Source organism: Balaenoptera acutorostrata, chromosome 9, assembly GCF_949987535.1.
Source record: "Balaenoptera acutorostrata chromosome 9, mBalAcu1.1, whole genome shotgun sequence".
Lineage (NCBI taxonomy): Eukaryota > Metazoa > Chordata > Mammalia > Artiodactyla > Balaenopteridae > Balaenoptera > Balaenoptera acutorostrata.
In genome coordinates this window covers 38,215,821-38,239,354 of record NC_080072.1, presented here as the reverse complement: position 1 = coordinate 38,239,354, position 23,534 = coordinate 38,215,821, and the positions used below count along the sequence as shown (strand labels likewise).

The 23,534-nt window shown below is 47.9% G+C and overlaps 1 protein-coding gene across 8 annotated transcripts in view; it reads left to right on the top strand.

Annotated features, from left to right (window-relative positions):
- Positions 1-23,534, top strand: part of NAV2 (neuron navigator 2) — a 398,333-nt gene that overhangs the window by 60,917 nt on the left and 313,882 nt on the right. The window contains exon 1 of one of the 8 annotated variants that reach the window (XM_057552148.1): positions 4,368-4,429. The exons of the other annotated variants lie outside the window; for them this stretch is intronic. Coding sequence (XP_057408131.1) covers positions 4,379-4,429 — 51 coding nt within the window. The 5' untranslated portion in view covers positions 4,368-4,378. Of the gene's footprint in view, positions 1-4,367; positions 4,430-23,534 lie in introns of those variants that run through there. 8 annotated transcript variants of the gene reach the window in all.

The following is a 23,534-nucleotide window of genomic DNA, read 5'->3' as shown; positions in this document are numbered from 1 at the left end:
CAGCCGGACACAAATTAGTTTATCAGACAGGGGCTGGACTTGCAGGATTTAGGAGTGAAAAGGAGCTTCACAGATCATCAGTTTATAGGCAAGGGACAGAAAGTTCACAGGGGAGCAGGTCTTTGGGATTCTAAGCCTCAAACCCAGCTTTCTGGCCTGGCTCTCCTCCCCTCCTTATTCTGCCTTGACGAGCAAGATGGACGCTCCCACTTTTATTTAGGAGATATTTATCACATGTCTACTGAAGCTGGGCTGAAATTCAGAGAAGCAGACAGGAGGGAAGATAGACGTGGGAATAAGCGAATGCTGGATGATGTGGGATGGGTCTCTTGGATGCTGGGGATGGAAAGGTCTGGAACATAGGACACTGTCAGCAAAGGGCAGATTCAGCCTCTGGGGGTGGGCTCAGCACCACCAGGGAGGGGTTGCCCAGTACTAGAACCTGGAGTCCTGCCTTGTGGCTGCCATGAGAGTATAAGAGAGTTCACGCTCAGGGAGCTGGGCTAAGCTGCGGGTGTTACTACCTGCAAGGGTCAGCGCTGAATGGTCAGGCCCAGGGGATGGGTCAGAGGCCATGAGCTGAAAAAAGAGGCTGACAGCTGGGAGGAACCAGACCGCACTTCAGGGCAGATCTTCACAAGCCTTGTTCCCACCGGCTCTGTCCTATGTGGCCCACACATAGAGAGGCTGATCTCTTTCTCTGAATTCATATCGAAGGCCTTGATGGGAGATTACAGAAATGAGAAGGAGAAGAAAGGTGCTGGGAGAGGCAGCCTGGTGAATGAGAAACAGCTCTCCAAGGTGTAGTAGGAGGTTTAAGGAGTCACGTCTGTCCCTGAAAATCAGCAGAGTCCTGACACCTACTTGGGTGAATGCACAGCTATTACCCCTTGGAGCCACTCATGGCATCTGTGGCTTGCTGGTGACATCAGTCTCCTTTTCTATACACGTCTTCTCACTCAGGTCCTTATTCTGTCTCCCCTGTGTGATTTCAACAGCCTTCCAACTGGTCTCCGTCACTCCAGCCTCCACCTTGTCAAAGCCATCCTCTTGCTATTAATAGAGAGGTCCTCGTAAAATGGGAACTTGGTCAAATCACTCTCCTGATTTATAAGAATTAAGGGTAGAATCCCCTTTATAGGGACCTAGCCTGCTCCAGCCTAACAAATTGCCCCACTTCCTGCCACTTCATCTCCACATTCTGACCACACAGAACTTGCCATGCTTTTTCACTTCTCTGCGTCCTTGAACGTGCTATTCTGTCTTCCTGGGATGCATGCCTCCTCTTGTGCAGCCTGCCTTCATCCTTCCAGATGCAGGCCAGCGTCACCACTCTGAAGTTCTTCCATGCCTCCCAGTCTTGTTCGTAGGTTTTTTTCTTTCTGGGCCAGCTGTACACTGTATAGCCCTCTTCTGAAGTGCCTGTCACATTGCATTGCAACTGGTGGTGTATGTGTCCATCTTCCAGTAGACTGTGTGTGTGCACGGTAGGAGTACACACACACACACACACACACACACACACATCAGAGAGGAACTCCTCTGATTCTCAATACCCAGCACAGAGCCAGGTAAGTGCATCATGGTAGATGATCAAGGAGAATTTGCTAAACAAGGTAACATACCTGTGGTCTGAAGGGTGTGAGACCTGAAACGCAAGGCCACAGGATTTATTCTCTTTAATTAAAGCTGGGACAGGTGCCTTCTCAAAATCCCCACCCCTCAGATTCCTCCTTCCACTGTGACTGGTGTTTTCCATCTTTGACCAGCAAAGATTTTGATTGGGAACCAAATGCTCATTCAGTGACTTCCGGGAGACCTGTAGTTTTTTAATATTCTGGGTATCCTAGAGAATGTGATAAACCTATACGTGTTTCCCCAGAAAATGCACAAACGTCCAGTCTCACAGCATTTTCTCATAACCAGAAAGTTTCTGGACTCCAAGAACCCCTGGCTTAAAATAGCTGCAATAGAGAGCTTGTGTTTTGCTTTTTTGGCCAATACGATTTTGTCAAGATTTATTTTAAGAAAAAAAAAGTCATTTAGAATCTTGTTTTCCAAATACATATTTTAATATGGAATATACTTTTTTAAATGACACCTGCTTTCCCCTTTCTGTGTTTCCCTAGGATGTGCCCCTTCCCTGGAGGAGCAAAGGTGACTGCCTTTATTTCAGTCTCCAGAAATATGTGTGGAGATGTACATAAAAGGGTCTCTTGCAGACATTCAGTCTAGGTCAGGGCCTCTGGCAGGATGTGGGGTGTGCTGCCTGGGTCTGGCTCAGTCCTCATTGCAGAGGAAGCTGCATGAACTTAGAGTAGGACAGTTGTCAACAGTTTTCAGTAGGGAAACATTTACTGAGCTCCCACTCTGAGCCATACACTGTTGCAGGCACTTGGGGACACCATGGAGTTTCTAGCCCAATGGGACGAGGCAGAAAATAAACAAGAATACAAGTTAGCTAAGTTTACAAAGTGAGCAGAACAAGGAAGGAAAGATGACTGTAATGGGATAGAAGAGTGTGGGAAGGAGAAGGTCACTACAGGAAAAGTCAGAAGTCCCTCTGAGGAGGTGACATGAAAATGAGACCATGGTCAGGTCTAGGGGAAACTGATCTAGGGAGCGAGACTGTCAGGTGCAAAGGTCCTGAGGTGGGAAGGATTTCCATGTGTTTTTTTCTCAGTGCAGCTTGCAGGATCTTAGCTTCCCCACCAGGGATCAAACATGGGCTCCGGGCATTGGAAGCTGAGTCCTAACCACTGGACTGCCAGGGAATTCCCCCTCCGTGTGTTTGAGAAAAAGAAAGAATGCCACTGTTGCTGGAGCACAGAAGTCAGAGGTAGAGGCTGGGAGATGAAGTTGTAGGCCATAGAAGAAGAGTTGGGATTTTTCAACTATGAAGGGAAACCAAATCCTGAAAGCTTTAGTTAGGTAGGGCAACATTTTGATCTAACTGGCATGTTTTAAAGATCACTTTGAAAAGATTAGGACCCATTTTATCACCTCCTGTCATTTTGAACAGTTTTGACTACTGAAATGAATGGTAATAAGGCAATTGCTTAAGTTCTCCTCATAGCTCTCTATCAGCAGGGGAGAGTCAGGATTTCCATCCCAAGATGTCAGAGCAGCCCCAATCAGATACAGCCCTGAGGTCTGGGTGGCTAGTGTCATCTTGCCTTGGGGAGCTGAAGGATTCCTGAGCCTTTTCAGGGTACTAAAAATTGCTGGGGAGCCCTGGAGGGTCACTGCCAGATTAGGGGATGCTAGACCCAGGCCAAGGGTTGGGCAGGAAGGTGTGGAGGTGCCCAGCCCCCAAAGTCTCAGAGGAGGGCACAGGGTGGAGGGGACAGGTCCCTAGAAAGAGCCCGTGGCAGGTGGGAAAGGCAGAAGAGGAAACAAAGGCCACACAGCCTTTTCCTCTCTCCGCCTGTCGTCGCCTGCCCCCTCCTCCTCCCCTCCACGGACGTCCTTTCGTTGGCAGCAGCAGCCAGGTGTGTTTGAAAACACTCGAGCCCCGTCCTTCACGTAGCAGGAAATAAATGCTGCTGGGGAAGCGGCGTGTGGGCTGGCGCGGGTGTGTGCGTTGCCGGGGGGGTGGGGGGGGGAGCGGTGCAGGGGGCGGAGAGGGGTGGCGATGGTGCATTCACCTCCAGCTGCTCCGGGGGCGGCGGCCCTAGAGCCGCCACTGTCAGACAACTTGGATGAGTTCGGTGCAGAAACAAAATGCAGACGGAGCTGAGCACACTCGGTTAGGGGCGCGGGCTCAGGAGCCGCGAGGACCGGGGAGCCACTGACTGCGCTCCCGCAGCCCCCGGCCCACCAGACCTTCCCTATTTCTGCCTAGTCTGCTCCGCCTACCCACGCCCTCCCCGAAAGAGTTAAGTACCTCCCCTCTCCGACCACCTCTGCCCCCCCTCCCCTCCCCCCGCCCCCGCCGTGGGGAGCCGGCCAGTTGAAGCGCCGGGGGCCACGCGGGGCAGCCCGCGGGCCGGCGAGGAGGCGGAGAGCCCGCCGGCCCCGACCCCCCTCCGCCGCGGCCCCAGCGGCCCCCGCGCTGCGAGGCGCGGGCGCTCGGACGCAGGGGGAGTTGTTTGATTTGGCGGAGGCGGGGAGGCCGGCTGGGAGCGAGCGAGGGAGGCACTAGAGCCGGGCAGCGCGGGCGCCGGGCTCCTGGGGAGGGTCCCCGCGCGCGCGCGGCAGCGGCCCCGGGCGGGGGCGAGGCGGCCGCGGGCGCCGGGGATGCCCGGAGGGGCCGGGGTCGGAGAGGACGACTCCGGACGGGACGGCGCAACCTGCCGGGCGCGCGGGCAGGTGCTTCGGCCCCCTCCCCCCCTTTTTTCCTTTTCCTCTTTCCCTTCCCTCCTCTCCTTGAAGTAAGATGAGCGTGATGCTGTGGCGCTGGGACCAGAATAACACCACCATGAAGCTGGTAAGGGTGGACTGCAGCCCTCATTCCCGGGGCGCTGCTCTACTTTTTATTCCTCACCCCACCCCCCATTAGGAACTGTCTCCCGTGATGGAAAGCCCCTGAAATGCATCCAGTTCTTGGTATTTCCCTTATTGTTTTGAAAATAGATTTCAGGGTTTTTTTTTTGTTTTTTTTGTTTTTTAAACCAGGAAAGTCGATGTGCGTATGTGTGTGAGCGATTGAAGGCGGGTGGGATGGGCTGCATTATCTCCCAGACCCTTCCACCTAGGAATTCCTGGGGCTTTCTAGGGTTGCACACGCTGGGGATTGTCTCCTGCGCGTAGGTTGGAGCTCTCAATGCGGGTCCCGGGTCAGCATGGCCTGCCCCCCTCTCCCCACCCCGCCCCCATTGTGTTTTGATAGTTTGGGGATGCGCGCGAGTGTTGATCTCTATTGCGGTTTGGCTTGTTTGGGCAAACAAACGCGAGCCCAGCTTGAATATGCACTGCGGCCTCTTCTCCCGCCTCTCACAATGCCTTAGTTTTCTTTCAAGCTTGTAAGAACCGTCTAGGCTGCAGGTACTTTTTCTCTCCTCCGATTTCAAAAATAACCGCCCATCACTCCTGGGACGGCAGAGAAGAGCGGCGTTTTTCTCTCTGCCCCAGGAAGTCTGAATTGTTTCTCCATCACAAGGAGAGAATGTGATCGGAAGGCTCTTCTTTGGGTTTTGCTTTTGTGATTTGTTTTTTATCTGATGGTTTCAGCTGGCGGGGACCTTAATTCCCCATTGAAGTCAGTCAGCGCTGAGGCCAAGTGAGTTACCCCCTTGGATATCAGTTTCCTCCTCAGTAAACTGGAAAAGTTTTCACCTTGTAGAGCGGGTGCAAGGATAAGGAATTATATTTGTAGGTTTCTGACCCAAGATAAGCATTCAATAAGGAATAGGTGTTATTAATAAACTGGAATTGATACTTATCGGGTGAACTCTTTAAAGATGCTACCAAAAAGAAAACAAAAAGTCATAGCAGCTGCAGTGGATACCAAGATGCTAAATCAACCTAAGCTGGTTCTTCATATAATGAACTTATTTCTTGGAAAAATGGCACCTTGCTTCTCATACTTCTTGTGTTATGTTTGGCCTGTCTAACTTTAAGCTACTATTTTACAACTTCGTTTAATGTGCTATAACATTAGCAGATGTTATGCACCTTTGCTGCTCTATGCCAGGACTCCAGTTCCCTAATCCTTTCCTGAAATCTTTCTCCAACCAGACTGTTGTGGGAGAGCCCAGAGTTTCACACATTTTCTCTCCAAGCTACACCTGAGATGCTACTTTAAGATACAGCCCAGGAAAGTTGGGTCCTGGTCTGGACTGGGTAGTGTCAGGCTGCCAGACCTAAATGCTCTCAAGAAAAAAAGAAGAAAAAGAGTTATTTCCCAGGCAGGGAAAACGTGGAGTATCCCAGGGGATGGTTTTCTAGAGCTTGGTGGCAGGTGGCTATGGTAAGGGCTGGAATGTCCTCACTGCTCCAATACAGCCTCCCTTTTAGCCTATGGAGGGAGCATTCCCCAACATGAGTCTCACTTTTCGAATGAGCTGTGAGGACCACCCAAGGTAGTTGTGGTCTGACCAAAGTACCCCTGTGCCAGGTGGGGGAGGGGCTAGAGGCGCTCAAACAACCTGGGAGCACTGGGGGAGGCGGCAGCTACTGTCCCAGGCAGAAAAAGCTGATGACTGCGTCTTGACATTCAGAGAGCCTCTGCTACCCTCAAGGATGGGCCTCAGCTTTTCCGCAGAATCCTAGAAACCACGGACACATCATTAGTTGACACCTCATTAGTCTGTCTTTGGTTTCATCATTTACTGTTTGATTTACCAGTTATGTTGTGTGTTTCCTCTGTGCAGAGCCCTTTCGTGGTGGGAGGCTGTGCTCCTTGCGAAAGACTTCGCTCTCAGGTGATTCTCAGTTTGAATTCCAGCCTTGCCACTTGCTAGTCTCCGAATCAGTTTTCCTCTTCTGTAAAAGACGGTTTTACAGCCCTCTTTCCCAGGTTGTGAAAAGATGAAATGAGAATGTAGAAACAGGATCCAGGACAGAGTCTGATATATGGGTACCTAAAAATGGGAACAACAGTTGTTGTTATTATTGTTATTTTCTTCAAAGGTAAATGTCCTGCTCTCCATTGTGCTCTTGGGTGAATGGTTTTTTCTCCTAATGAGCTTGAGGAAAACAAACCTTTTTTACCTTTGAGTCATTAGTGGCCCTCTGTAGGAAGGAGCTCTCTGGGAACATCTTGGAAGTCAATTGTGTATGAATAACCATCCCAGAATGGGGCCTGGGGCCAGAGATGGGTGCCTGAACTTTTATCACTGATGCAGTTCAATAAACATGAAGTCAGTTAACCCACAGCTTGCAAATTCACCGTTCTGATTGAATAGTGGAACCAAAGGTTTTGCTTCATGTTCTATTTTAAGGTTAATTGGATCAAAATAAGGCTAAGAGTAATTAGAGGCAGAACTTGCATCTTTATGTATTATCTCTGCAGGGGGATGTCAGAAAGGCACCTGCCCACCTAGGGTAGAAGGCAGTAGCTGATAAATCCTTCTCTGTTCAAATCCCATCTGACAGGGTCACAGAGCCTTTGATAAAAGTGAGAGGGGACTGCTCAAGCCTGAAGCACCCACTGGGAGGGGGTAAGCACAGGCCTAGAGCATGATGTAGATGGTTCTGACATCCTTATCACCCCCCTTCTCACTTCCCTTCTTTTAGATTCCTTCAACTTGGGCAGGGCAAGGAGAAGAAAATGAGGCCACTTCTGGAGCATCTAGTGTCCCCTGAGAAGTGGCAGAGCCATCGAATGGGGAGAGGAAAAGCAGGGTGGGGCGGCCACCCTTGCAGCCTGTCCTCAGGCAGAGAGGCAGGCACTCCAGCTAGAGAGGCCCACAGTCCCAGCTCTGTTCAGGAACAGCTAGCCGTGTGACCTGGCTGCATAACCTCTTCAGCCTTGCTTTGCTCATCTGTAAATGGGTACCACAGTGCCTCACAGGGTTACCGTGAGAATTAGAAAGAAGTGTGCCGTAGGCTTTGATCTCAGGGCCCAGCGATGAGTTGACAAGCGGCGGACGGTTGCTCCTGTGATTACAAGGTGGTCCAGTAGTGGGTGCATGTCTCTGTGCACAGAGGAAACACTCAACAGAGAGATTCCCACTGTTAACAGTGCTCAGTTCTGGGGGGAGATTATCAAGGATTTTTTTTGGTCTATACTTTTGCTTATATTTCAAATTTTGTGCAATGCCCATACTTTACATTTATCATCAAGGAAATATAGAAATAGTAGTACTGCTAAAATAATCATATAATGAATGTTCATCATATTAATAGCTAACACGCATTGGTCCTTTGCTTTGAGCTTCATTCCATCTCATCCCCGCCATAACCCTATGAAGGAGAAACTACTCTTATTCCCATTGCTCAGATGAGGAAATTAAAGCTCGGAGAGGTAAGTGACTTGCCTAACATTCCAGGGTTAGTAACTTGTAGAACCTCCGGCTTGTCTGATGGCAAAGTCTGTGCCTTGAATTGCTCTGTCATAAAACTGTGGGTGCATCCTGGGGACCAGTGGGGCTTTCTGCTGAGCTAGGTATGTGTGAATCTGCTGTGTACAGGCCTGTGCTTACCTCCGGGCTTTCTCTCTGTGAGGGCCCTTTCTGTGAGTTGCTACCCACTATTATCCTCTTTGGCCAGGGAGATGCAATGAGCCAGGTGAAGAGGAAAGGAAACACAGTGAGAGGGGCTGGGTTGGGTCATTGCCCTTCAGTGTCCTGGAAAACACTTATGGAGCCCTTCCTCAAAATGGGGGAGAAAGTAGCTCTGAATGAAGAATAATTGAGAATAATGATGATGAGGGAATGTGCCTCTGACCTTTGACCTTTCCCCAGAGAGGCATTGATCACAGGCCCCTTGGTCCTGCCCACAGCCAAGCTAACAAGCAGATTAAAAGAGGTCAGTGGGTTAAAGGGCCCTGTCTGCCTTTCTGCAGTTACACTGCTCCCTCCTAAAGGCAAGGAGGCCATGGACACTGCAGAGCCCATGTACGACCTGGTTCTGTGTTTAAAATGCAGTGGTCCTTCAGCTCTTATTTGTCTTTCTGTGCATAGAAAAGTGACAACTTTTGCTTTTTTTCCGGATATAGATCATTGACCACTCACCTGAAGGTATTCCCTTCTTCTGCTGGAAAATATCAGCAATTTAAACTCTCAGAAACTTCTAGAACTTTCTCCTGCTTTCCACTAATTGTAACTGGCATAGATTTTTACCATATCCCAGGTACTGAAGTCATCATGTCTTTTCTGTTCATTCCAAAAATCTCCAGAGCAAGAAATTCCATCCTTTCCTGGAGAAACCAGGTTGAAATATACAGGAACATTTCAGTATGCATTTCTGCTATAGGTAATGAGCCATCATAGCCTTAATAGACTTTTCAGAATTGAAACCAAAGCATGTAAGGAAGGTTTTGACTCTGGTTAATTACTGAGAAAATAAAGAAATGGATATTGGGAGGGGAGGAAAGAAAACCGCTGAAATTAGTGACTTCCTTAGGATGACATTTTAAGGTAACACATTTTCCTTCATTTTGGTGTTGATATGGATGTAGAGATTTATAATTGGTCCCTCTGGTGACCCAGTAGCGCTCGCATTACTTTTGCCATCGTTTTTGTGTGGAGCCGGCAAAATATGTATATTTTTTGGTTTTGTTTCTGGTTTCTGTCATAAAATGCCAGTCACCCAGAAGGCATGTGGCTAAGCTTTTCTTCAGGGTGTCTAGGCTCTCCAGGATATGTGGACCAGACTGCCGTCATCCATCTAGCTGCGAGCCTAGGGTTCCTGGCTGGGTGACACAGGGGCTGTTCCAAAGGGTTGTTCGTTTTGACGCAGATGTTGCAGATGTGCTGGCTCTCATGTTATAGGAGTAGCAGCCAAGGAGGTGGAGAGGCCGTGAAAAGAGGGGAGAGGATAGAATAAGTTGACAGATAGTGTTTAAACAGGGTAATAAGAAGGTATGATGGAGATGTTTGGGATGGCTTGGGGATAGGAGAGGATGGTCCTTGCCACCACAGATACTAATTACATCCATTCAGGACACTGTGGTGGGGGACAAGGGTTAGCGCCTGTGTCATCTTTGTCATAGTAGAGAAGGGCAACATGCTCAAAGGAACATGATAGGACCCAAAACACAAACCTGTGGGAAGGAGTGTGCTTTAAACAGGGATTTACCAGCTCAAGTATGTGCCCTGGGCTTTTAAGAGGATGTATATCTGCAGAAGCTCCAGGGGGAGTCTTGGTCCACAGCTGAAGCTCCTGCCAACTCCTCTGGCCTTGTTACCAATGTGAAGTTTCAGGAATCCAGACTGCTCACTATGTCATTCCTGGTAGGAAACCTCTTGTGTGATCCTGCTTACTAGTGGATGAAGCTCAACCCCTCCATGGCATTCAAGGCTCTCTAAGTGACAGCAGTGTTTTTGTTTTTGTTTTAATTTAATTAATTAATTTATTTTTATTTTTTGGCCACACCATGCAGCATGTGGGATCTTAGTTCCCTGACCAGGATTGAACCTGCACCCCCTGCGTTGGAAGCGTGGAGTCTTTTTTTTTTTTTTTTTTTTTTAAATTTATTTATTTTATTTTATTTTTATTTTTTTTGGCTGTGTTGGGTCTTCGTCGCTGCACGCAGGCTTTCTCTAGTTGTGGCGAGCAGGGGCTACTCCTCGTTGCGGTGCGTGGGCCTCTCATTGCGGTGGCTTCTCTTGTTGCGGAGCACAGGCTCCAGGCGCATGGGCCTCAGTAGTTGCGGCACGCAGGCTCAGTAGTTGTGGCTCGCAGGCTCCAGAGCACAGGCTCAGCAGCTGTGGCGCATGGGCTTAGTTGCTCCGCGGCATGTGGGATCCTCCCAGACCAGGGCTCGAACCGTGTCCCCTGCACTGGCAGGCGGATTCTTAACCACTGAGCCACCAGGGAAGCCCCGGAAGCGTGGAGTCTTAACCACTGGCCCACCAGGAGAGTCCTGACAGCAGCGTTTTAAATCTTGCTCTGCAGGGCCTCCAGATAGAAGCTGTTTGTTCTAATCAGCATGGTCAGCCCTGTGATTTTCCGCTTTCACTGCTCCCTGGGACTAAATACTTCTTCCATCTGTCCATGTTCTATCCCATCCTCCAAAGCTCAGATCAAGTCCCCTTTCTCCTAAGAAGCCCTGCCTGACCACACACTCTCTGGGGATCTCTGACAGGCAGTAGCGCTAACCCGCCTTTGACCCCATACTGCCCTGAAGCCTTGTGCTGCTTGTGTGTGTGCTGTGTCTCTGCTGTCAGACTTAGAGTGGTGGTTGGTGGTGTAGATGGTCAGCTTCACTTCCCTCCCAGCTCTGCCACCAACAGTCTGTGTGCCCTTGGAGAGTATCGCTTCATCTCTCTGAGGCTTCATTTCTTCATCTATAAAATGATGAGGATAACTCTTCCAAACTTGGGGTTGTTTGATAGAATATATGTATTTTGAGCAGCACCTAGCACATAGTAAATGCTCAATAAATGTTCACTGTTGTTCCAATGACGATGATGCATTCATTCATTCGACAAATATTTATGAAACATCTACTACAAATGGGGATACACAAGTAAACAAAAAGCCATTTTTGCCTGCATGGAACTTATATTTTAGTGGAGATGATAAGCAAAATCTGTATTTTTACGTTGAATGCTATGGAGAAAAATACAGCAAAGTAAGAAGAAGGATAGGGAGGGTGGGAGAGGTCTCTCTTTAATGTAGAGTGGTTAAGTAGGGCTTTACTGCAAATGTGACATGGTTGTTTAATAATAATTATTATCATTATTATCACCCCTCAGGGAGGCATTATAAGTAGGCGACTGTATAATTTATCATCCAAGCCGGGACACTTCTGAGAGTGAAAGGGGGTACTATGAAGAACTGCACAGGGATACAGGTGTAAATCAGTCCTGTCCTGGGCAAAGTGAGATGCTTTCATATTTATACTTGGTTACTCCAAGCATCTAGATCGGCTAAAATGTAGTATCACGTCAGAAAGGCCTGGTCTAAATCCTTGGTTCTGCCACCTCCTAGCTGTGAGATCTTGGCCAAATCATTTAATCTTCTTGCATCTCAGTTCCCTCCTATGTTATGTATACCTAAGAGGGATTTTTTGAGAATTAAATGAGATGATGCAAGTAAAGTATTCGGTGCAGGACCTGACACCTCATAAGCAGTTAATAAAAATTCATTACCATTATCATCACCAGATCAAGGACACAGATTATTCTTTTTTCATATCTCTCACTGTGCCTGGGAAGTGGTTGAGGATATGCAAGGTGGGTGAATGTCAGGTTTGGAAATTTGGCTGAGCAGTGGACTTGGGAGATGAACTGACTTAGTCTGCAAGGTGGTTACTTCCATCCCTACTCATAGAATGTGTGAGTCACACAGCGTTTGGATGCTGGACTCAAATGCCCGTTGGGGGACTTTGTGCCCAGGCAGCCACAGGAAGAGTTGGACAGTGGAGTCTAGGACTAACAATCTTGGGATGTTCATTCAGGAAGGGGCCCCATGACTAGTGGCCCCTAACAATCCACTTCGCAACGGCGGAAGCAGAGACTCAGAGATGAAATGACCTGCCCAAGGCCTCATGGCTTGCAAGCAGTTTTAATACACCTGCCATTACCCCTCCAGCAAACTGGTATAACAAAGATTATAAAGAGAAGAGAGAGCACTTAGAATTCCACCTGGAAAAGCCATGTTTCTTTGGAAATGGGCCGCAGATGACGTAACCCGTCCATATCCCATTACCCGGTACTTGGCTAATCTTTGTACGAAACTTGTTTTGGTGAAACTTGAGCGTGGAAAAGCCAACTAAAGTATATTACTTTCTCACTGTTGAATGCCTCCTAGACTTGGGCTAACATTTAATCTAAAGAGTAAGGTGATATTTCCTGAGATAGCAATGAGTTCATGTTTTGAAATTAAATGAACTGAGTTTATTGTGTCGGTTGGCTTTTTCTTTTTCCAGGCGCTAACCACAGTAGTAAATGTTCTCTCCACAGTAATGTCTGGCTGCCGTATGGGGAGGAGTGGGGAGCTATAGACACGGTAGTGTTCAGTCCTCAGAAGTTGTCTCACTGCCTCTCTGGTTAGGTACTATTCCAGACTGAACTATATTTTGGTTTAAAGGGGCCCCTATTTGAATACATAGATTTCTGACCCAGGAAAACGTGGGGACAGCTAGGTTTGTGTTACTTTATATTTTCTGAATCCATGCTGCATGCCTTCTGCCCTCTCTCCCTCTTAAGTTGCTTCTCGCTCAGTAAAAGGGGGCTGCACATCTACCTTACACCAGGGAAAGAGGAGAAAAGTTCTCGGACAGAAAATTAGTCAAAAAAGAAAAAGCATGTATATAATCAGATAACGCTAGGAATCTGGAGTTTGGTGCATTATCCTTTAACTTAGTTCCTGGAAGCATTCTATATTGTAAGAATGTGGAGATTGATATATGGCTGTAGACTTCTTCAAGGAGACAATTGGGGTTTCAAGGCTGTATATGGTGCAGTTTCAAGATGTTTCAGTTGCTAAGCCCTGTTGGTTATGTCTCCAGAGTAGCCATTGTGGGTAAAGAATCCCCTTTCCCATGCCCCCACCTTGCTTTCGGCTTGCCTGGACCCTCTGCAGATGCCTGCTAGGCACCTGCAGTTGAATCTCCATCATCTTTGCCTTCCCCGGAACCAACATAGCACCTGGCACACATACGTGTTCAATGAATGAAGCAACTGTAAAGTCACCATTTTGATTTTTCATCATAATGCAGTGTTGTTGTTTTTTTTTTAGTTTTAAAATTCTGTTTTTTAAAATTTTTTTGAAGTATAGTGGATTTATAATGTTGTGTTAATTTCTGCTGTACAGCACAGTGATTCAGTTACGCATATATATATTCTCTTTCAGATTCTTTTCCATGATGGTTTATCACAGGATGTTGAATATAGTTCCCTATGCTATACAGTAGGACCTTGTTGTTTATCCATCCTATATAAACTAGTTTGCATCTGCTAATCCCAAACTCCCAATCCTTCCCTCCCCCCATAATGCAGTGTTGAATTCCATAAAATGTAGTGTTGTGTACTGTAAGGTTAATGAAATAGCTGGAGTGAATCTGAGCAGTAGCTGGCAGGGGTTCCTTGGTTCTCTCTTGGGGTTCCCAATCAGTCTGGGTCCAGGCTGCAGTTTGGTTCCCTCCCAGTAGAGGTCCACTCCAGGTTCAGTGTGGGTTGAATGTTTTGGGGTTCTGCAGCTGCTTAGGAGGACCAAGAGAGTGGCCGTTATTCCAAGAGTTTTCTGATACCATGGCTCCCGGGTGGTTCTCTAGGCATATTGGGCCTGGGGAGTATGAGGGCTGTGGCTGTGGAGCTCTGCCTTGCGCCTCCCCAAGAGGTGGTCCTTTCCCCATCACCCCTTCCCTCCCCTCCCCGCTCCTTCTCACACACATGCATAAAGATAAGACCTTTACCTGCCCTTGTTGGAGAACGGGATTCTGGGCTGAAGCCTGGAGCAAATCACCGGGCCATTTAAATGGGAAATCAAGTTATCGTGAGACCCAGTTATCTCAGGGTTTTACTGTGTGTCCCAGCTGGAAGTTGATGGTTCTGGGGCTCAGCTCTTTGCAGGCAGAGTTCATTCACCTTGTACTATGTGTGGGGTGTAGCTGTGCTCTGGGAGCAGAGGGGTGTGGGGATCTGATGGTGACCTTTTGATTCTGATATTTGGTGTCACCTTTGCAAGAAGAGAAGCTGCAGGCCGTGCTGCCTGTGTCTCTGAATTTCCCTGGCCCAAGACTGTCAGCTGGAATGGTGGTCTTATACTTGCTCCAGGTTGTGAACATTCTGTGTGTGCCAGGTGCTGTGTTCTGGGGAAGGCAAAGATGACGACGACATCACGGCTTTCCTCCCAGGGTGTATGTTTTGGCGGGTTTCTCTCCATAGAGTGAGCAAAAGCTCAGGTAGTGGCTTGGGAAAGGCATTCTTTGGGTAGGAGTGTTGTTCGGGGGGCGGGGGGGGTGAGATTGTTCTGGTTGTCAGAAAAAGGGGAGTTTAAAGATTTCTGAGGCTTTTATCCTGGGAGAGCTGGGCTGTCGCACTGTCACTGACCGACATCAGGACCTCAGGAGGAGGAGCAGGTCAGAGAGGGAGGGGAATGGGGCATGATGGATAGGTTTGGTAGTGCCGTGTTGGAGTTATTTATATCATTTTCCAAGTTTTATTGAATTCTTATCTAAACTGTGACCCAAATTATGCAAGGGGGATGTGAATGCAACATAAATCAAGGCTGTGCCCTCCTCCCTCCCTAAGGACAAAGACAGGTGGCCTTTATTAACCTGGGTAAGCACCTTTTTGGTACGCCCCTTTTAACTCCCCAAATCCAAGACTTCTGATAAATTGTGAAGAACACAACGTAGGCCTGAGTCCAAAGGAAGGCTTCCTGCCTTGTCTCCCATGAATTGGCCACAGGGTTGACCTAACTGGACTTCCAGGTGGAGACTCTGAACAGTGAGAGAAAAAGGGCCAGAGTCGCCTGCACCCCAGAAGTGAAAGAGACTGCGTGGAGCCTGACTCTTGCCTTTAAACGCAGTCATCCACCCACCAGTAACCTGAGACCCCAAGGAGTACTAGTCTCTGCCAGGTCAGATTAGACCCAGCATCTCCTGTAAGTGTGCAGATGCGGCCAGAAATCCTACTGGTGCTTCCTTCTTTGGGGAATCCAATGGGATCTTGGGAAAGAAGGAAAAGCTGAGCGTTTCTGCTCTTCCCCAACATGCTTCCCTGCCTTCAGGCTCTTAACAGACCAGCTGGAAGGGCCAGGCTAACACAGGGGGGACACGCTTCTACAAATGATCAAGCACGAGCTGTGTGCCAGCCACTGGTAGGCACAGGAAACCAGTGTACCTGAGAGCTGTGGTCTAAAGCAGGACCTGATCACCATCCAGAGGCTGTAGATGGAGTGCTGTAGGAGATGAGAGGGAGGCAGCCTGTATGGTGCATTGATTTTGGAAACAGAACTTGGTCTACATCACCATCAACGTGGCCCACAAGTTACTTGTCTGAGCCTCAGTTTCTCTATCTGGAAGATCAGTGGAATCCTTTCCTCTGAGGGATGTCAGAAATCTAAAGGAGATACGTATGTCGTAGCAGGATGGCATACCTAGAGAGTTGCCAGTGCACAGCAGGTGCCAGAAAAGTCAGACTCCTCTGAACTTAGATGCAGCAAGGATGGGTACCGTAGGGAAACCTTGAAAATCTAAGTCTTGGCACTGGGCTTGCAAAATAGGCAGAACTGGGGACCGAAGAAAGGAAGGGTTCCAAACAGGGTGAGTGGCAAGTCTAAACAGACTCCCTTTTTTTTTTTTTTTTTTTTTATTCTTTTTCAAATTCTTTTCCCAGTTAGGTTATTACAGAATATTGAGCAGAGTTCCCTGTGTTATACAGTAGATCCTTGTTGGTTATCTGTTTTAAATATAGCAGTGTGTACATGTCAATCCCAAACTCCCAATCTAGCCCTCCGAGACTCCCATTTTTTGATTTTATGAAATTTCTTTTATAATTTAGCAGCAGAGAGGATCATGAGTAGGACCACTGGGTTTTTTGAGCCCAGAGAGAAAGGACTGACACTCTCTCCTCCTCCAAGGAGCCTGTTGCCAGTCCCACTTTTTACTTTCTTCGTTCTGAGCCGTGTGGTTCCGAGGACAATTTAACATGAATATTTCCAATTTAATATGTCCCAGATGTGGCGCTAAGTAACCCCTCAGACTGTCTCCCATCTTCACTGTTCCTACTTCTGAAAGTCGGCCTTCCTCAACCTTGGCACTAATGACATTTGGGGCCAGATAATTATTTAATTTATAGCAGCATCCCTGGCTTCTACCTATGGTAGAATATTTAGTAGCGACCCCCCCCCCCCCAGTCGTAACAGTCAAAAATGTCTCCATAAATTTCCAGATGTGCCCTAGGGCGCAAAATCACTGCTGGTTGAGAACCGCTGCAGTAAATGGTCCTCTGTTTAGCAGAGGCTCTAGCCACTGAAGAACCATCCTGGAGTCCTTCTTTCCTGCCCTCCTTCATCCCACCAGCAAGTACTTCTGCTTGAAGCTTGCCAACAGATCTAGAATCTGACCACTTCTCATTTTCTCATGTGGTACCATCATCTTTCACTCAGAGAACTGCAGTGGCCTCCTAACTAGACTCCTGACTAGTCTCCGTAGCGTCGCGATTGCCTGCCCGCAGCCCGTTCTCCATACGGCCCCAGAGCGGTGCCAAAAGAAAAATGGCGCCACTTCATTCTCTCGCTTCACGTACATTTCAGTGGCTTCCCTTTGCACAAAGAATATAATCCAAACTTATCACCTTGGCTTAGAAGCCCCTGCACCAAGTGCTCTGCCTGCCTCCCCATCTGTCATCTCTACCTCCTTCGGCTGCTCACCAGGCTCCCGCAGCATCCTGCCTTGAACTAACCATGTCTTTCCCACCTAAGGGAGTTCGCCTACAGTTCCCTTGACCTGGAATGCCCTTCTCCCCACTTTTTACACGACTAGCTCTTTCTCATCCTTCCGGACTCAACCTAAATGGAGATCCTTCATAGAGACCTTCCCTGCCCTATCTATCTTATGTAGGTACCCCCTTCAAAATCTCAGTCCCTTGTTTTTTCCCTTCATCACACCTATTGCAGTTAGTAATTGGCTGCCTGCTTAATTAGATGGCTGGCCTCCATGAAAGCAAGCATCATGCTTGACTGCTTTTCAACATATCTCTACTACCAGGCACAAGATAGATGCCCAGTATGAGTTGACTAAATGAATGAATTAATCTTATCATCCTTGAGGAAGAGAGACGCCATTGCTGTAGTTTAAAATTGGTAGCCGTGGACCTCTGGAATTAGACTTCCAATAAAATAAGTAATATACCAGTTTTCTTGTTTGAATCTTTCAGGACTGTTAGCACACTGCCTAACAAAGAGCAGCTGCTCAAGGAATAATTGTTGAATGGATGAATGACTCAATCTTATGTAGTAAGAATTTGTATAATACATATTATATGAATGCATAATGATTAAAATAAGCAGACTTTAAGCAAGTAGTTGAAATTCCAAAACCATTCTTTGACCTTCTCAGATTTTTATAGGGAAGGTTTGATTACCCGCCTCCCACCCCCAGCTCCAAGCTTAAGACATTGATGCTATTTTCAGCCATTATTGTTATGTAGTTTTAAAAAGTAGCTGGAATGTACAAATGGCATACTGCCTGGCCCATGGTAGACGTTCAGTACATGTTTGTTGACTTGAGTTGAATCAAGTCACTTAAGAAAAAGAGACGAGAATTAGGTAGGTTAATGTACAGCGAAGCGAATTTGGGTCTAATCTTGGAAGTGAATCAGCAAATCTACAGGTTATGATTAGAGAGAGACAAATTTAATAGCCTTTAAGAATTTACTGTCCGATGGGAGAGATGAAGACTTTGGAGAACTGGATAGCATATAATTATACTAAACAGCATAGTACTGTTTTGAATATCTTCTGAGTTGCTTTGATTTAGCATTGGGTTTTTTTTTCCCTCTTTCTGGACCAGACTCAGCTGTAAGAAGCATGGAGAAGTAATGAAGATTCTTGACATTCTCAGACTGCTTTCTGGGAATCCTGCAAAGTCCCGACTTCTTCTCTGATTACTCTTCTCATGGCTGAGTTCAAGAGCATTTTGCAAACCCGGACTCTGAATCTGGGAAAATGCTTTATGACCATTTTTATGACCTCAAAGCAACCTTCTGAGGCAAGTTATTTCCCTGTCTTTGCCAAAGGGGAAAAACCAAGGCCTGGTAAATTGCCCAGGATCTCCCAGGCTCAGATGCTCGCTTGTGGGCGGCTCTCATGCTCCCGGCCACATGCCATCTCCTTCCATTAGATGTGCTTTGGCTGCCCTGAGAAGGGCCTGTCAGCAAGCTCAGCTCACAGTTCCATGGACTTCATGGTCTTCCTCAGGAAGGAGGAAGGCCCATTTCAGAGAACCATATACTGTTAGTGCTGTGAGATTGCAGTGCAAAGTCCTAGCCCAAACCAATCTTTTTCTACTTGGACCAGCTGACATCCAGAGAGAGAAAGTGATTTGCTTAAGGTCACAACCCAGTATTTCCAACTTCCAGCCCATTGTATTTTTGATTCTGACACAGTTGTCTCTGATTAGAAAAGCATCCTCAGCACCCATGAGGTTTCATTTTTTAGAGGCAGGATAGTGCTGTGAGCAGAGCAAGGCCTTTTTTTTTTTTTTTTTTTTTTGAGAGGTAGTTAGGGCAATGGTTAAAGCAACGCCTCTGGAGCCAACCTATCTCGGTTCTTATTCCAGCCCAGCTGTCCACTGTATCACCTTGCTTGACCTGTCTGGGCCTCAGTTATTCTCATCTGTGAAGTGGGATAATCATAGTACCTCCTCATCTGGGGTGTGTTGAAGATTACGTGGGTTAATATGTGTAAAGATCTCAGAACAATACCTGGCGCAGCGTAAGGACTATGTAAATGTTGCTCTCATTATTATTGTGTGATTCCAACTGCTCCTTCCTGGCTGTGTGACTCTGGGCAAGTTATTTGACATCTCTGAGCCTCAGATTCCTCCTCTGTGGGAATAATGCTGGCCTTACAGGATTGTTGAATAGATCAGAGGACATGCATACGAGGCACCTGCCTATAAGTAGGTGCTGAGCGAATGGCCAGATCGTTTACTGCCTCTGAAGGGGTGAGAATGTTGTGTTTGGGAGCCAGCCGGACACAGCATCTGCCACCAGGTTGGTGCTTAAGTTGTTCCTTTCTCTTTCTGTTTCCAGAAGGGGGGACTCAGGACTGGAACTGCTGCCGCTTCCAGGGAAGAGCTGCAATTCCAATGACTGACTGACTTTAAAAGAATGTTACTTGTATTCTTTTAAACGTTTATTGAGTACTTGCTAGGTGGCAAGCACTGTTCTGTGCCTTTGCATGCATTATCTCATTTAATCTGCACAATAGCCCTATGACATAAGTACTGTGATTATCTCCATTTTATATATAAGGAAACTAAGTCTCAGAAGCTGATAACTTATCCCGAGTCACATAGTTGGTGAGAGGGGGAGCTACACTATTGAACGCGGATCAATCTGGCTTGAAAAGTTCACACCCTTAACCAGTGACTGCTAGGAACTGTGGCAGGCCCTGGTTGCAGATGAGTCCTGCGGTGGGGGTGGGGGGGGTGACATCACTCACACCAAGGGCACCAGAGGAGGCCGCGGAGCACCCTGCCGGGTTAACCATTACCACCTCCCCAGCTGCCAAAGGATCCACATCCTCGACTCCTCCCCTTGCCCTCCCGCCCAGCCCCGCACACCGCATACGCCAATCTGCTGCAGCCTGGGAGCGCGCCGAGCCTGCCAAGTTCCCTTCCCGCCCAGGTGCGGAGCGCACGGGGAGCAGGTCTGCAGGCCCGGAGCTGGGCAGGAAGAAGCTGAGCCTGAGAGCTGTTCAAAGGCACATCTTAATCTGCAGAGGAGAGAGACCCTGCAGAGGAGAGAGTACATGGCTGCTGGTGAATCCCCGCAGTAGCAGAGTTCGGGCACTAGAGAGTTCTTTCCTCAAAAAGAGCTCACAAGTGAGAACATCTGTGCCTGGTCACCTTTCTTAAGCTAGGTAAGAGCTTGGAGCAAGCTGAGTGGTTGGGTTGGAGCCCCGGGCTGTAGCCATCCAGAGGGCAGGCACTCATCCCCCTAGGGGAGAGTGTGGCTGGGCTGAGGGCAGCGGCTGGCAGGTGTGGAAAGCGCATGGGACTTGGAATTGACTCATTCAGACTACAGCTTTGCTGTGCACTGGTTATCTGACTCTGGACCTCATTTACTCCCCTCTAGTACAGAGACGGTCTTTCCTTCCCACCTAAGAGGATTTCTAGCAGGGTTATATAGTGGACATACGTGAGTGAAGGTGCCGGGCCCCTAAGAGATGCTTTGCGAATGTTCCCCTTCTCCTGCCAAGTCTGTGCAGCCCCACTGCTGGGCCCCCAGGGGGGCAGGACTGCCCTGGCTATGCCAGGGTGCCTGTTCTTCACATGCATGGCTAACTTATGTACCTAGGTGGTAGTGAGAGGTGATTAAATTCAGAAACTGAAAGGAGAGCCTTCCTTTATGCCTGTCTCCCTAACAATTACATGTTTAGATCCAGGTCACAGGCTTTAGGAACTCCTGTGCCAGTGACATTCATGGGTTCTTTAGCCCCTCCCCACCTTCCCCCCTGAGTTTTTCTGGAAGTCAAAGCCCTCACTACCAGGGGGATTTGGTTCTAAGCAGTAGAAAGCATGACCCCCTAATGGTGTCAGACCCAACACGGTGGTCTGCTGCAAGGGAGAACACGCCTTGGAAACCAAAACCATTTTCCAGGACCACCGATGACCCACGTTCTAATTGTCTGGCACGCGCATCAGGCTTCCAGAGGAATGGAGAAAAACCTCTGTTCCTCCATGCCGCCACCCCTCTGCTGCTCTTTGAGGAAGCTGGGAAGCAAAAGCCTTCTCTGCAAACTTGCCAGCAATTATGGAACTCAGCCTCTGCCTGGATGCAGGCTCTGGTTTATATGTCTCCCTTTGGGACATCTCTGCTTTATTCGGGACGTCCGTCTTCATTAATAGGTACCCTTAATACTCTTATCTCAGCATGCCTTCTGGGTTTACTGAAGCATGATGCCAGACCACATTCTTCCTTGGAAGTTACAGTTCCTTATGGGGAGGTTTCAGGCTCTCAACTTTGAAACTGCGAAGTGAGAATGGGCTCGGGTTATGGGGGCAGGTAGGAGGCAGTGGAAGACAGACTGGAAGCTCCTGACAGCACGGTTTTGAGTGAGCCGTTTTTCTTTACTATGGATAGAGATGCTGCCCTGAGCTTATCTTAATGCCTACTTTATATAACAGCAGTTGATTGTTGTTCAATTCAAAGATGTTTGTTGCCCATCTCGGAGTTAGAACAGGTGGCTGGGTGTATGATCAGTTTCACTTTTTATGATGGTTGAATTTCGAAAAGCCAATCCAATCAGGTAAAATTCCAGCCAAGTTATAAGTATTCATTCAGGAAGCTTTGATTCAGTGCCGAAGTGTGCCTAGGCTTTTTCAATTGCTTTTCCTCACTTCCTTCAGTCTCCACTACCATCACCTGGCCCAAGCCTCTCACACCTGGACTACTCCAGCAGCCAGGTAACTAGGCCCCCTACTTCCAGTCCTGACCCCACCCCCTCCGTCCATTCTTCCCACAGGGGCCAGAGTGACCTTTTGAAAGCTTAGATCATTTTGCTCCCTGTTTAAACCTTCCCATGGCTGTCCGTTGCATGTCAAATAAAATCCCCTCCCCCGCACCATCATGGCTTGACAGGGTCCTGCGTCATCCGGGCCCTGCCTGCCGCCCAACATCACCCCACATTACTCTTTTCTCTTTGGGGGCAGGCACTGGGGACGGGGTGCCTTTCTGTTCTCACAATTTCCGGCTCTTTTCCACCTCTGGGCCTTGGTCTTGGCTGTTCTCTTGCCCAGAATCTTCTTACCTGGCTCTTCGCATGATTCTTCCTTCTCTTTTTATCCTCAGAGAAGCCTCACTTTCCACCCACCCTCACCATAGCAGTGACCCCTTCAGTCACTAGCTCTGTCGCTCTCTTTCCTTCCCTTGAAACACACCACATGCACTGATGTTGTCTTGTTTATTAATACATTAATTTCTGTATCATCCATCTCACCCAACTTATAGGTCAGTTTCATGGCTTCAGGGACATGTCTGTCTGGTTTTCTACTGAATCCCTGACACCTAGCACAGTATCTGGCTCAAAGGTAGGGGCCAATAAATATTTGTCAAATGAACGAATGACCAAACTAATGGGCAAGGTACTTAGCGGGGTCTTCTGGAAAGGGACATCTGTACTTGGAGTTGTAAGGAGGCTTCCTTTTCACCTCACCTGAGCCAGCCACGTTCCTCCTCCGGCCAGCTATCGTTAGGATCCCATGCCAAGTATACTGTTGTTACATTGTATGTGAAACCTTTCTTACATTGCATTTCTCGCATCCTCTCTGAGGTCCTAGTCTTGTGGACAAGCTGCAGCTGCCAAAGAACCCAACTTGGCTGCCTTACGCAGTAGATTTGACCTCCCCTGCCCCCCACCCCAACCCTGCCTCAAACGGTTGTGGACCAATGTGGTATTTGCAATGAATATCACAACCATTTCCCCAGAAGACTTTTTCCCTTATCAAACATACTCTAGGATGTGCTTTGTGACATCTCTGCTAAAAATGACCATAGTAGGTCCACAGGGAATTTAGCCTCATTCTGCACAGATTCATGGTGAGTTACTTCCTTGGCCTTATTGTCACCCTTTTCTCTTTTGCCGTCTTACACTGGGTTTTGGGGGACCCTAAGTGCCAGTAGTATTTTTGTGGGATGGCTAGAGAGAAAATCACCCACCTCCTTTTCCTCTCATAATTGTGGATCTACATCATGGGGTTACCTTAGCTCTGCAGCCATATGTCTATGGCTGAGGGAATCAGCCACAGCCTAGTGCTATTTTTATTTGGCACCAACTGTATGCCAACACATTGTTTCTTGACTTCTTTGGAAGCCAGCTTCTCAGAAGAAAACTGGTGTGTTTGTATCCCACTGAGGATGCCTGGAGTATAGGTACTTGACCCCTTGTGGCCACACCTGCTTCAGTTTCGGGGGGGCGGGGGTGGCATCCAGTTGGAAGAGAAGAAGCCCATGACCCTGAGAATTGCTTAGAAACTCTTATCCCCCTCTCTACGCTGGCAGGAATGGAGGGGAGGTAGGCTGTTCATTCTAGCTTCAGTATCATTTCTGTTCATGAATATTCACAAGGACCCAAAATAAACAAGTATGTTTTAAAAGGGTATATCCGGATACTAACATTTCCCCCCATTAAGATTCATTTATTGGAATAATTTATTGCAAACCTTTCTTCTCCCCCAACCCTGGGATTATATGTATCAAAAACTGTATTTAGATAAATCAGTTCAACTAAAGACAATCATTGAAATT